Here is a 15083-nt window from a genome sequence, read left to right on the forward strand (position 1 = left end):
CACCCAGCGAATCCTATGTCAGAACAAGAGAACAGAACACAAGGCTCTGGACTTCCTGTTTTAGTCCAGCATGGTGTAGTCTCTCTGACATAAACCTAACTAAATAAAATCAACTTCTGAATTTCAGCAGTTAAAGGTCACCATTAACAATTTCATTTTCCCCTTCAAATAAAACAGAATAAAAAACGAACAAAAAAAGACCACACAGAAGTGTTTTGTCAACTCACTGGTAAGTGTGTTAGAATTGGTTTCAGCTGTGATTGCCCTTGGTGGCATCTACCTGGAGCTAAAACAAAGTATTCTTGTAGCCCAAAGTAATGAAATGAAAACAAAGCATCTTTATAACGTGGTGTAAAATAAGTATCCAGCAAACGTGAGAGGTGAACCCACATAAGAATTTGTTAACAAAGACGAAGAACAAATTTTTAAAAATCTGTTTTCACATTGTACATAATAACGATATAAAACGAGTGTCTATTTTTTTCCTTATCCAGAGTGCTTAAAAACAACAAACAAAAACAAAAAAAAATGGCTCTAGATGACTGTGGCAATTACATAACTAAAATGAGTGATGAGAGCATAAGTTAATTAAGATTGAACACGACCCTCCTATTCACTCCTTTGTATGAAACACCAGAACTTGACATTGTTGGGGCCAAATTTTTAAAAAGGAGAAAATGTACTGAAGGAGAAGTAAAATTGTGTGGGTGAATGTGTGTGTGTGTGTGTGTGTGTGTGTATAAATATATATATATAAATGAGTTGGAAGATGGGAATTTGTTTTAAATATCTAACAGCTTATTGGCTGTACTTCCAAATCAGAGGAGAATAAAATAGAGAGGGAGAAATAAATTATACATAACTTACTAATCTGGGAACAGCTGACCATTATTATTATTATTACTATTATTATTATTATTATTTTATCATCATCATCATTACAACACTAGCAAAAAGAGGCAGTTCAAATGAAAATACAGTCATCAAAAACAAACAGAAAAACAAAACAAAATCTCTGACATGCAAGATATGATCAGCTCCTCCAAGCAAAACCCCAGAGCAAGTCTTTTGAGAGAGAGAAAAATAAAAAGGATTTTTTTCTTATTTATATGTAAAAATCAAACTTTTGGGTCAGGTTTGAGGGGTGAGATAGCAAAATGATGACTGGAGTGAAAACCATAGCACATCCAAGCTCCTGGTTGGAGTATTTACTGTCTGATGCCTCAGCACAAATAATGGCAATTGACTTTAAACGATTTTGCGTTTATTTGTACAAGCCCTATAACTGTCGTGGCATTTGGTTGGCAAAATCTAAACAAGCGGTTCTGTCACCATCAGTTGTCGCTCTATGCACATACTCTGCTGGAACCAAAAATTGGCCTTCAGTGGATTCCTCTTACAGCGAGTGAAGAGTCGTAGCGACGCTCACTAGGTTCAGCCCGGCTCCATTTTGTTGGGCTGCAATGACTTTTAATCAAATCCTGCTCTTTATGGTATGGGATGCACATGGCCCACAACTGTGAAATGCAAATGGCCTCCGCCTCATTTCATGGAGAGATGAAAAATACCTTATAAAATCATCAGTTCCATTTCCTGATCAGGAAAGGATGGAATGTTGAAGAAATAAGCTAATTCTGTGTTCCTGGAAAATGGCCAAATATATTCAAGGAAAACAATGATTGTTTTGCTCGAAGTTATCAATAGGAAAAACAAACAGAAATCATTAAGTAGCAAACATTAGTGGAACCAACTGATCAGGAAGAAGGGACATCTGGGAACAGTTTGCTAGTAGCTTCCATGTTATACGTGCACACCTCTATTACACAGGGCCGCCCAATCCATCCAATAATCATATTAGAAATTTAAAAATATAATTTCTGAGCCCTATCTTGGTTGTCATTTGAAGTGCAAAGTCAAGGTCAAGGTTGCTTCCAGACCAGTCACTTAGGAGGATGTGGGATTTCATCCCCAGATGTGGGTTTAACTCACAATGGTTCAATGTTATTCCTATTAGTACCATAATCACACACATACATACACACAAAAATCCAAGATCAGAAAATATTTTTTCTCTAAATTTCTTATGTCTCTCTCTCTCTCTCTCTCTCTTTTCACCTGAGAACAGCACCTACAGTTTCCATTAAAAAAAAAAAAAAAGTCAAATCTCACCAGCTGCTGGTATTTCAGGTTTTCCAAGGGATTGTCTAAGATATAACACTGTCCTAACTTAAGAAGGAACAGGAAAAAGGAAAGGAAAAAAAAGGAACTGGGTCAACACTTCAGTACAAATTTGGCACTTGCTCAAAGATGTAGTGTGGTGTGCATTAGACAAAGAAAGTCCTCTGAAGAAAATAATTGCTTATTTTGTGGTGGATAGCAAGGAAGTTAAAAACAGGCTCTTTTTCCCTCTTCCCCCCCATGCACAGACTTCCATCTTTAAAGTATAGAGATGGAGAAGGTGGAGAGAAGTAAAGAGAAATTCATCTTTCTTTTTTTCTGTCAGGTGCATTACAAAAAAAAAAAAAAAAAAGAAAAGAAAAAAAGGAAAAAAAAAGGAAAGGAAAGGAAAAGGAAAAAACCCAGAAGCCCCAAAAAACAAAACAAAACTTATTTCTTTTTAAAAATTGTAGCACAAAACAACAAAACACATTCACAAGCCACTTGTTGGCACTGTGTACCTGAGTGAGAATTTCTAGAACATTGTAGAACAAACAGCCATAAAGTTTATTAAAAAAAAAAAAAGTTGACGGGTAAGACTTCAGTGCTTGGATGTAGCAGCTGAATTACTGGCATTATTTTACCCATAGCTTATTTCAATCTCTTGTTGTTGATATTGTTGTTTGCTTGTATTTTTTTTTCCTTTCCAAGCCTTTTGAGGCTGAGGTCTATTAGTCAGCTGATGTCCCAACTATTTAAGACTAACAGTTAAAGTAACAGTCAGTGTATGAGAAAGTTAATGTGCTTGGCCACTGGTAAGGATGAACCAGCTAGGGCTTCTTTAAGTCCTAAGGTCACAACCATTTTTTGACCCTTATCAGTTGGCTTGTCCTGCAATATGGTTTTCACTGTCACTCCCATAATCTACATCTGGATCATCTTCTTCCTCATCGAACTCATCATAAATTTCTCCGTTGATGTCCTCAGCCTGTATCTCTTCTTTGATATGTGGCTCCTCTCCTTTCACACCATAAGTGCTCTGGATAACGGGCATCCCAGGCTCGGGGCTGCTAGACACGCTTGAGTGCTCCGACGGCAGGTGAGGGGAGGGCATTCCAGCCATGGCGATGGCTCCAGGGTATACCACACCAGCAGTGGCGATGGGGATCTGTGCTTGTTGCCTGTCAGAGAGGAATTCCCAAAAATACACTGTGGGTGAAGGGATAGTCAGATGCAGGCTTTACTGTATAATGAATCTGCTCAGCTTGTCCAGTTCTAAACTACTGATTTTCATCTATTGCCCAACATCTAAAAAATGGTATCCTACTGTGATTGCAATAACTTACTTGTGTGTCATGCTTTATAGGCATTTACATGGGTTACCCACCTGATCCTCAAAATAATTTTTATTCCTATGTTCCCTTATGCAAAAAACCTGAGGTGTAGAAAGATTAAGCAGAAGAACCTCAGTCCTTGACCCCAAGTTCAGTTTTCCTTCACTATAACACTCAGCTTTTTAGAAATAAAGATAATTCAATTTTAATGGGGAAAAAAAACCCCTAAAATATGAGAGCTCTCAAAATAAAACTTGACTGCTCGGAACTCACCGGAACTGAAGAGTATCACATTGTCCACTTGGTCCCTGCAGTAGCTGGGGGGACAGGAAGCAGAGTCAGCCTCGTGGGTGCACAGCTCTGCAGCTGGAAAGGGCCCTGGGCTATGAAAGATCCTATGCTTGCTTTAAAGTTGTTGCCACAGTCTTGAAATTCTTAACTTTTTAATAGGAACCCCACACATTTTCATTTTGCTGGGAGCTCCTCAAATTATGTAGCTGGTCTTAGTAGGAAGAGATTAATAGATAGTGTTCATTTCTTCCTTCTTTCATTCATTCATATGTTTACTATTTCCTCAGCAAGTGTTGGGTTTCATGCTTGGCTTTGAGAAGAGTCACGCGTCGGGATATAAATCATGGGCCAATGGACAGAGCAGGCAGAAAGAGGGAACAGGATAGAGCAGACTTTATGAGTCTTTTTCTAAGGTATCTTTCAGCCATTTCAGAACGGTATTTATTATTATAAGCAGCTGTTGGGATCTTACTAACTTATGTTCCAGATATAAGCAACTTTATCTCTGTGCTTTCTGAGAAAATTCTGCAGAAGCAATGATGTTGCAGTTAGCCTAATATGATACTGTAGACAGCCTTGCCATAGGAGGCAGGGTAAAACCTCCTGAGAACTACACTCTTAGTTCGGAACACAGCTTTCCCATTCACAACCCTGTGGTGCCCTAAATAGAATCCCCACTTTGTGTGATCTACAAAGGCCACATACGTGCCTTGATAGCCCAGAAACCCCCCTATATTCAGAAGTGAGTGTTTCTTTTGGAAAAATTTTTATGTTGTATTTCCTTAACAAAGATGTTGCAGAATTTGTCAATGGGAAGCCTTGGAAGTAATAAAAACCAACAAAGAAAAGAACCGATAATACTTCTAAGTTGTTAATGACACGCTTCAAAATTATTTACTATCAGATATTTTATCTTCAAGCCAGTGGGAGTAAAGCTCACACTAGAGCCATTGTTCTAGGAACTCGGGGTGGCTTCATATGGATGTATTCTTTTCAGGATCACGTGGGGGCCAGGCTAATTTCTGAAAATACATTGAGGTCAAGTTCTTTTTCAAAATGCTGCTTTACAGCTCAGCGAATATGGTTCACATCCCATTACGCATAACAAGAAGTGTTCCCCATGAAAAAATGACGGAAAGGTCCATACCCAACATTGAAGTATTGCCGCATTTCCTGTCGCCTATTCCGCATGATTGCCTTGTATTCACCGATGCGCAGCTTTTTGCCATCCACGAGGCAGGTGCGCTTTGGCCTGGGTTTGTATTTGTAGTCAGGGTACTTCTCCAGGTGCTGTTTGCTGAGACGGGCTTGCTCCTCATAATATGGCTGTTTCTCTAGGTTTGTCATAGCTTTCCAGCGAGATCCTATGAGGAAAAGAAGGTTAGGATTCCAATTTGCACAGCTGCTAAGGACAAGAAAATAAATCTAAAATAAAAATGTTGGCTAAAGCCCAGAAATACATAAAAATGTGTTTGATTAGTGAACTATGACTCAAGAGGTGAGATCTCACAAGAACAGGGGTGTTGGTGGCTGTGTAGAGCAAACTGTGTACCCAAAGGTACAAACACTGGCCAATATATTTTTTTTTCCTGGCTGGAATGGACAATTTAGCCAAAAGCGTATATATTTACTTAAAAGCTCACAGCTAATGTTAAAAATACATCTTTTATTTCCACATTAGACCATGATCTAATTCAACTGTGAACTGAAAAATTATGCAAAAACTTATTACATATTTTCAATCTGTGGCTAATTATCTAGTTAGTATTTTTAAGTGGGGGTGCATTACTTACTACAAGGGTTCCTAACATATATAATTCTTCTCAAAATGTTTAAGTATGCTTTCATGAATGATTGCATTTAAAAATTCATTTCATTAAAACTTAAATTACAAAAAATTATATTAATGAACATGCACCAGCTAACTACCAGGTGCTAGATAGACACAACACTAAAAACTTCACATAAGTTGTCACATTTTTAACTTTCATCATAATCCTGTAAGATAGCATTTACACCTATTTCCATAAATGAGAAAACTGAAGTTCAAATACATGAAGTAACTCACCCAAGGTCACACAATTATTAAATTACAAATCTGTGACTCAAACTCAGGTTTGATATAATTGAAAGTATGCTACAATGTATGTTTTTACATACCTACAACCACCTGCTATCTATGACTTAGCAGAGGTCAGAATTACAATAAGTATGTAAGGGGTAAGATTTTTCTCTTAATAAATCACTTTCAATAATATATAAAGATGTCACTTCTCGTGATATAGTTTGCATTAATAATGTCAAGCCAAATTGGTGTTCTCCATCTTTTCACTTTTGATTTTGGTTTGGACTCAACTAGGATTTCAAAACAAAACAAAACAAAAACAACAACAGTTAAAAATAGTTATGTTAATTCTCAATATAAACGTGATTTAAATATTTGATTCTATTAGTATGGCTATGCATAGTAGTAAAAGAAGTAGAAGTAATAATTTTTTTTTTTTTTTATTAAACACGTGAGGAGAATCTGTGTGTAGATGAAGTGTGTTTATCAGGAAGTAATCAGCTCAACTCTACTCAAATGCACAAGGATCAAAATAACTGGAATTGTGGGTTCTATACCAAATACAGGCATGGAAGCCTTTACCTGCCTTCCAAAGTCATCTAAGCAAGATCTTCAGGGTTTCGAATGGGTTCATTACTCAACCAAAATTCCATTTCTCAAATGCAACTAGCTCACTGATGAACCGTTCTTCTCTACAAATGCAGAAAAGTCCTCAATATGGGCTGTTTTATTTATTAAAGGAATAGAGTAAAAGGGACAATATCTCTTCCCTTAGAATTTTTTCCTATCAGAACAGATGTTGCCTGGGTGGGTATATCCACATAGGTGTTACAAAAATTTATAAACAGATTTTTTTCCAATCTAGACAGCCAATATGATTTTATTCTATTTACTACAGAAATCCAGGTTACAGTTCAAATCATAGAGTTTATTTTTCCATTCCTTTCTCAAACTTGTGTTTCAGTGGCCACATCCTAAATTTGTAGGTACAATCTCAAACTCTTTATTGCCCAACACTATTCTCTAGAGGTATTTGAAACCATCATGTTATTCTCAGGGCAAATATAAATACAGGTAAAGCTATAATACCATTGAACGGGGTCAATTCTTTTTGGGAAGTTTCTTACAAGTATGTATAACAGAATTTTGAACCTCAGATCAGGGAGTGTAAAAGTGAGCTTACCAGAAATAATTTACTTCATAGTTATATAAATACACTGAAAAATGACCAAGGATGGTTGACTTTAAAATTCCCTATCTTTATCACCAGGCAGAACCAAGTAACTAGCATCCTCAATTAGAATAGAAATTGCTAATGGTACTTCTCAATGTCTAAATGTTTCATAAGCTCAAAAAGGATATGGTTTTCTAAGGAAAGAGAATGTTTATGCCTTACTGTAACCCACCCTGGAATGTGAGAACTCTTTTTAGATTTCCTACTATGTGCACCATGCTGTATTAATTACTGGATACGCAGTGGTGAATCATTTTGTTCCTTATCTTCCTGAGGCTCATATTCCAGTGGAGAAGAAATACATTAAACAGCTAATTAAAACACTTATTATTTTAATTATAAGTGGGGAAAGTACAGGAAGCTATGAAAACATAAGGAGTTGGGTCAATCTTTTGTAGGTCAGGAAGGTTTTGTGGAAATGATTCCTATAGGAATCAGAGAGGGAGAGCTTTCTATGGAGAAAGAATAGAATGGTCAGGCCTTGCAGTGGGAAGGAGGATTAGAGGAACTTAAAGACAGTTGAACTGTCTGAAATGCAGAGGAAAAAGGGATATATATATACACACACATATACACACACACACATATATAGGATAAATAAAAGATACATATTTATATAAAGATAAAACAGATACATATATAATAAAAGATGTGTAAATTCTTAGACAAGCTGGCTTCTAAATCTGGCATGAACTGGAATCACAACATATTTAGACACTTGATAATATAATTTCTCCGGAAGTATCACTGAATCCTAAATTACATTTTAAAAGATGGCCGGAGCATAGTTCTAAGTCTTCTTAAAATTAAGAATCAAGATAGTGAAAGTGGTGCCTGTAGTTGGTAAAATGGCCAACTCTGCTGTTTTATGACCGTGCGGAACAAATGGTGTTTTGGTTGGTGGCAACTGCAGTTTTCACTTTTGAAAACTAACTTTTGAATAACTAAATGACCAGTGTGGTGTTGGTTTTAATGGCTTTGCAGGTGCAACATCCACTGTATGTAGCTACTATGTAAACATTGAGACACGCTGGATGTGAATGGTAGGAAAGCATTTTAGGTATCTCCAAAAGAGACCGAAACATCTACTTGATTTAAGATGTGGCTGGTTGCTTACCCTGGACCACGTACAGGGAGTAAGTTCTCTGCTTTTACTCAAAAGCCTAGCCTTTTACAATGAAAAAAAAAAAAAAAACAACAGAGAAGGACTTTTGGGTATTCCTCCTGATGACAGAGGAAGATTCAATAAAAAAAAAAATATGATGTTCATAATAAGAAAAATAAAAGTCTTGAAAGTGCTCTTTTCCTTTCTAAATCTGGCGACGCGATAAAAATGAAGAGTTTGAGCTGAGTAGCATCGTCATCTCCATGGGGTCTGTAATGAATTTGCACATTTTACTCCAACTACTGTATATCTAATCAGAAAAAGATGTCCCCCATCCCCTGATCTAGCGCCAAACAGTAAAAGGTGATTCCTTATGTTAACAATTTCAGCAGAATGGCTTATTAAAACCAGATTTTAGGGTATTATAAAATGCTTAGAAGCCCTTTAAAATGTCAACTAGGATCCCCAGAGACTACGTAAAATGTCAACCCAGCTCAAGCGCCTGTTTTAAGCAGAATGAATTAGCGGCATGCTGTCGGAGGCTGTTATCCAAAACAATCAGTAGAGAGGAAAACATCAAGCTTTCTTTGTACTTTTATATGAAATGGGCCACTTAGAATGATCTTGTGGATATTTGAAGATCACTTATTTATTTGAAGCTAAGACCAAATATTGAGGTCCCAAACACCTCAGTGTTTTTTTTTACTGGATATCTTTAATTAATACAATTCTATTGAAAAGTCCAAAATTAGACAGCACTCTTTTTTCATGTAACCTATTGTGATTTAACTATATGGTCATCCTAATATTCTTTCCTTCAAACCAGAAAGAAACTCTTGTAGCTAGCCACCTCTTTCCCATAAAGTCTTTTCCTACATCTTCTAAAGTATTTCACATCATCAAAGCTGATATTTCTCTTATACTTAGGATAAAGTTTGAATCAGTGATTAACATTTTCCAGTATTCACATACATGAATTGAATGATATAAAGACAGTTTAAATAATCTCAGTATTTAGTTCATTTTTTCATTTTGACATTTTGGGCTAATTTTGTGATAACTGATATGTTAAAATATGGAATATTTTATTCATTTCTAGAGTTTTCCCCAGTGGAACAGATACATTTTTTAAAAATGGAAAATTTCATATGGAAGGTAAAATATGGTCATAAAAAGAAAAAACAGGTCAGAGATGGTAGCAGCATAAAAATATGCATTTCCTTTTGAACAGTTTAATTTTTTGAATATATATATACATATATATACATATATATATACATATATATATATATACATATATATATACATATATATATACATATATATATATACATATATATATATACATAAATATTCCCATTTTCTATATACCTAAAGCTTTACATACTCTTATCTTTTGAGATGACATTAATCTAAAGATTTCAAGATCATTTTAGATGAAAACTGAGACATAAGTTCAAGTGGTTGATGGTTTTTTGTTTGTTTGTTTTGGTCTCACTACAAATGCATGCTGTGAACTGGATGGCATCTATTACCACCCAGTAACATGAGAATTTGAGAATATGGGAGCATAAAAACACATGTATATGTTTAGTAACCACTTTTAGATGACCAGTTCCTTAATGTAAAGGATCAAAAGGAGCACTTATCTGCGTTAAGTACATGTAATTCCAAGTGCATTATGGATTTTAGTAAAGCTTTAGTAACTCAGAGGAATGTCACTTATTTGTTGAAGCCCAAATTTACTGATCGAGTTAGGTATTCCTATTCTGTTTTTGTTGTTTGGCTCCTAGCAGTCAGAGTAAATAGTCAAAATTTGCTTAGCTCATCTGGTAGCTGGCTATCTGGAAGACGAGCATGATGAAGATGAGGACGATGACAATAACAGTGATGATGGTGTCAGGTGAACAGCACACACAAAATGGAATCTTTGTTCCTTTTTCTGGGACTTAAACTGGTATACGGTAAGTCTCTTTATAATACTCTTACCTCTCGCCCATATTTCTGTGTGCTTTAGTGTCTATGTATGTAAGGCAAATATGTACTTTATTATCTCTTAAGTTGAAAGCTGCAACGGTAGGGAAAGTCCCTTTTTACATGCTGCTGAAAACGGGCTCAAGGCTACTAAAAGTGTAAATTAAAAACTGCACACACCACATGTTCTCGTGTCCTCTGACATTCTAAACTGATTTTCAATGATAGTACCAGAACAACCATCACCTATGCTTCCATCCCCAGCACATGAAGAATTCTGTAGTTCAAAGGAAAAGAATGAATATGGTCAATACCATTATCACGTAGTTCATACAAAAAGAACTAAGGACTTAGTACAAAAATTTCTAGATTTTAAAGAAGAAAAAACATTGCCACAGTTAATATAGAGGTACACAACTAAATTAGCTATAAAAACTGGGCCCATTTCTCAACAAACATGAAATGCTCTGTCGTCAGAAGAAAAGGCTCAGTAATGGTGCTTCTTTTTAGAGAAGTAGATAACATGAGCTGCCTGGCCTCCAAAGCTAGTACCTTTCAACAACTGCATAAAACAGAATTGTACATTTATTCCATACATCATGTAACCATCAATAAGTTTCTTACCCAATATCTTGCTGATGTTGGAGTTGTGCATGTCAGGAAAGGCTTGGAGGATTTTCCTTCGCTCATCTTTAGCCCACACCATGAAGGCATTCATTGGACGTTTTATGTGGGGTTCATTGCTACCACGCCCTCTGGATTCTCTATAAATTCTTGACTCCGAGACTCCAGCACTTCCTAAAAATAGGGAACGTTGCTTCATGTTAGTGTTAAGACTTTTGGCAATTCTCTTCTTTGCGTTACTATCGAATATTTGTCTGTAAAATATCTATTCTAGTATATTAAATATGAATAAAGCAAGTATATCTGCTAATAGTATTTTCAGTTCTTGACACAGATGCTTGTTTATGAAGCTTCTGATTAAGCCCTGTAGTGGCAATTGTTGTATCTGCATTTTCATTCCATTTCTAATATATTTTTCCTTTTTTTTTTCTTCAATGGACTGTGGACTGTTTCACCATTTACTTTCAAAAGGACATGAGAAACCTGAATACGTGATCTTTGAGGCAAAATGGAAAGAGAACAGTTGGAGTATACCGGTAGGCATGCTGGCACTGTGTAAATATTAAATGGGTGAAGAACCTCAGAAAATTGTGAAACACTAGCACATTTGGCACAATGGACTACAAGTGAGGTTGTGTCTCTGCTACCTAAAGACGGTCAGAACATAGAGTAGTCATGCCCTTTTCCTCTCTCTGAGGTTATAGAAATAAAATGCTGCTAAATAAAACTTTGGGGTGAAAATACAATATAGATAATCTTCTGTAATGTGTTTGGCATTTCTTTGCAATTTTGTGCTGATAAATGCATGAAAGATGCTGATGCATCCATGATAGCCTGCTCCCCAGAAGATATTTGAAAATGGTAGGGAAAAAACAACCAACAGGTACACAACCGTGGTTTCTTAAGAAGTCTACAGCCACATATTTAAGGTGAAAAAAAAATTCATTCCCCTGAATTTTCTCCCTAACATCTAAAGTTATCCGGAGACCCCCTGAAAGTTCCCTTCAAGACTTATGACAATAGAACACGACTGAGAGTCTGGGTAGAAACTTTGGGAGCTGCATTCATTCCTCCAGGCTTTGCATGACTTTATAGAATAGTTTCACCAGACTAAACAGCTTCCAGAGATACCTGAGTTTAGGCAAAGAAAATCAGGAGAAGCATAAGAAAACACAGAACTGTGATACTAAGTATTACAGGGTTATCTTTAGAAAATATGGAAGAGATGTATTTTGGTAGCATATAAAATGTTTAAATAATTTGGGGATTTCTAGAGCTTGTATCATTAATCAAAGCACTGCTTTTTTCTTCTTTCTTCATACTCCTCTTCCTTTCTTTTCTCAATTAGAAGGAATAGGAATCAACCAGAATTACCCAGACTTGAAGACCTCTATAGCAGCAAACAAAAACACAGCATACCTGTTGGTGGAGTTTCTCATTATTTCTCATTCATAGTATGCTCTTTGGTCTGATGAAGATTGGAAAATATTTTGCATACACAAGCATGACTGAATTTAACAAATAACAGCAACAAAATTGTTGATGTTTTAATGCTGATTACTATGCTTATATTTTATCATGCTAATACAACTTAAAATTTATGAAATGTCTTATTACCAGTCATTGTCTTTTTTATTGACATAAATGAGTGCTAATATATGGCAACATCTTCCTAAAATGGGTTTGTAACTAGCAAATGATCATTTGCACATCTGCTTTTTCTTGTTCTTACACCTTACAGCAACATAAGCAATAAAATGAACATAGTGTAATTTCATCAAAGCTAAACAAGCTCTTTATATGTACTTAGGCTAGGTTTATCTTAAGCAAGTGATGTGGAAAATAGAAGGAAATGATTGGATCCAACAGGCTAGGACAACACTGACTTTTGTTGGATATCCAATTGAATAAGATTCATTTTGATAAAATTATCTGGCTACATGGTCAAGTTTGGCTACTTTTGTAGCTGGTGCAGAACTGGACTTAAAAGCAGAATTGGGGGCCAAGGTACAGAGTAGACAACTAAGTATGTTGGGGAATTCACGGCAATCCCCTCTGTCCTAAAGTATGCTTCCTAATGGTTTGCTCTGGTGCAGACTTTTCTACATGCAGGGAACTTCCTGTTCAATAGTAACACATTTGAGGACAGTGCTCTTAAAATGCGTGTTTGGTACTTGACACTGGAGGGAGGTTCCTAGCTGGGGCTCAAGGTGAGAGGAATAACACTTTCTTCTTTTTCTTTCTTTCCTGTGCAATTAAAATTAGGGTATCAATTTCATTAGTTGTCATTTTGGATTTTAGAATGTTCAGAAATGATGCAGACAACAAGAAGGCATGTGAGGAATGCATGAAGCTGTGTAGCTGGTGTTCTAGTTGGGTTACAGAGGGTAGGGATGACACCGGACTGTATAATAGACAGTATAAGAGGGAAGTGTTTCAAAATGAAAAAAAAAAAAAAAGGCTCAGTATCCACTGAGCCTTGTATTCTGGTCAGAATCTTACAAATGACAACTTGAAAATGAGCAGATAGATACAAATTTATGAAAAGTTTGCTGAAAAGAAATAGGGAAGTGAGACATAGATTAGACAGTGACTGTGAGTATTTGCTTAAGAATTGTGCCATCTTGAATCCAGGATCTGCCTCTGGTACTTACAGCCTTGTTATGTTGGGGGAAAAAAATGATTCAAAATTCCCAGGGGCCAATCTCTTTATTTTCAATAGTATTTACTTCACAGGTTGTGCTAGAAATTAATGAGATGATTTGTGCAGAACACTCAGCAGATTGTTTGGCACATGGGAACTGTTCAGTACACGTGAGCTCTTATTGTAATGATCAGGTATTAGGCAGCTGTCTTACATACTTTTTAGTAGTTTTAATTGACGCTAAATAGACACTTCTGCACACTATTGGTATATATATGAATAATTTTCACAAACCATCAGAATCTCCACTCATATTGAAATCCATCATGGCATGGCTAAATTTTCCTTCTTCATTCTGTTTAACTGCCAGTTGCTGAGTCAGACTCTCCAGTGTTGTTTTTTCCTTAAAAAAAAAAAAAAAGAAATTTATAATGAGAGCTCAGTCTGGAAATTATAATTATTCAAAGACATTTTTTTCTTGGACCATATATAATACATTAACTCCTGGGAGGGACGGGATATTGATTTATTCACCTTTGCACATTCAGCACATTCTGCTGAGATAACTGAAGCAAATGATGAGCAGGGTTTTTGAAGGAACTCTGATTCTTAGAATCCCCTAGATAGTCTTGGCATTTGGGTTTGGTATGCCTAAAGGGTATATGCTGGGATCCCTGGAGACAATCTTCCTGAATTGTAAAATGTGCAGAGTAATTTCATGAAAAGCAACCTGTTTTGCACCATTTGGAACGCTCTATTTTTAGCCAGACAGTAGAAGTATAGGAGTGGCATGGGGCCCAGAGAAAGTCTTCCAATAGTCAGGTGACCAACTGATAGAAACATAATTCACAGTAGTGCCCTCTGGTTGCCATCTCCCTAAATGCCATCTGCATTCCTCATGCAAGGGTAATGAAGACGTTTAAATATTCATTGCTAATTGCTTGTCAAGTCTCTGTACATTCAATGTGAGTGCCTGCTACTTGGACCACAATTTGATTTGGATTGCTAAGCCAAAATATTGAGTTGGCGAATTATTTGAGATACAAATACACCAAAATTAGATCTGCAAAGACATCAAGTCATTTAAAAGCATGCAGTGCATGATTTGAATTCATGGAGAACATGGCATTACAAACAAAATTATTGTCAAGGAAAATATAATGCTTAATCTAAACCACATGAAATACTAAACTACTTCCAATTAAGGAATTGGGTGATTTTATGAAAAGAAAAAGCATACAATGAAAGGTTTACAACTTTTCTAGCACTTTCCGTCATTGCTCTGAGGATGATTTGGTTCCAAAACAGTTTTAAGGAAAGCATCTATTGGATTTCATAAAATTTGGTCAGGTTTATTTATAATTATTTACCTCATTTTCTGAGGAACACAGTCATGAACTGTTCAAATGAACCTGTATACTGCGTAACAGATATTGACACAATAAATCATCAACTATTTAGGACAATTGTATTATAGGTAAAGGGTCCAACTAATGTTCCCACCAACAACCATTAGGGTATTCAAATTCTTAATGTAGTACATGCTTTATCTCTACAACATCTCTCACAGTATTACATTTATACATACTAGAGAAAAATTCTTTCAAGTTAGTGGCCTTGGAGCTCCTATTCATCAAAGGCTGTACATGACTTAG

The 15083-nt window shown here is 36.1% G+C and overlaps 1 protein-coding gene across 13 annotated transcripts in view; it reads right to left on the reverse strand.

Moving 5' to 3' along the window:
- Positions 1 to 1247: 1247 nt before the first annotated feature.
- SOX5 (SRY-box transcription factor 5) overlaps positions 1248 to 15083 on the reverse strand; it is a 1013639-nt gene continuing 999803 nt past the window's right edge. For all 13 annotated transcript variants that reach the window (XM_049627167.1, XM_049627170.1, XM_049627165.1 and 10 more), the window contains 4 exons: positions 13723 to 13831; positions 10785 to 10958; positions 4930 to 5146; positions 1248 to 3338 (listed from right to left, as the gene is read on the reverse strand). In XM_049627167.1, coding sequence (XP_049483124.1) covers positions 3035 to 3338; positions 4930 to 5146; positions 10785 to 10958; positions 13723 to 13831 — 804 coding nt within the window. In that variant the 3' untranslated portion in view covers positions 1248 to 3034. The remainder of the gene's footprint in view (positions 3339 to 4929; positions 5147 to 10784; positions 10959 to 13722; positions 13832 to 15083) is intronic.

Source organism: Panthera uncia, chromosome B4, assembly GCF_023721935.1.
Source record: "Panthera uncia isolate 11264 chromosome B4, Puncia_PCG_1.0, whole genome shotgun sequence".
In the NCBI taxonomy this organism is placed as follows: Eukaryota; Metazoa; Chordata; class Mammalia; order Carnivora; family Felidae; genus Panthera; species Panthera uncia.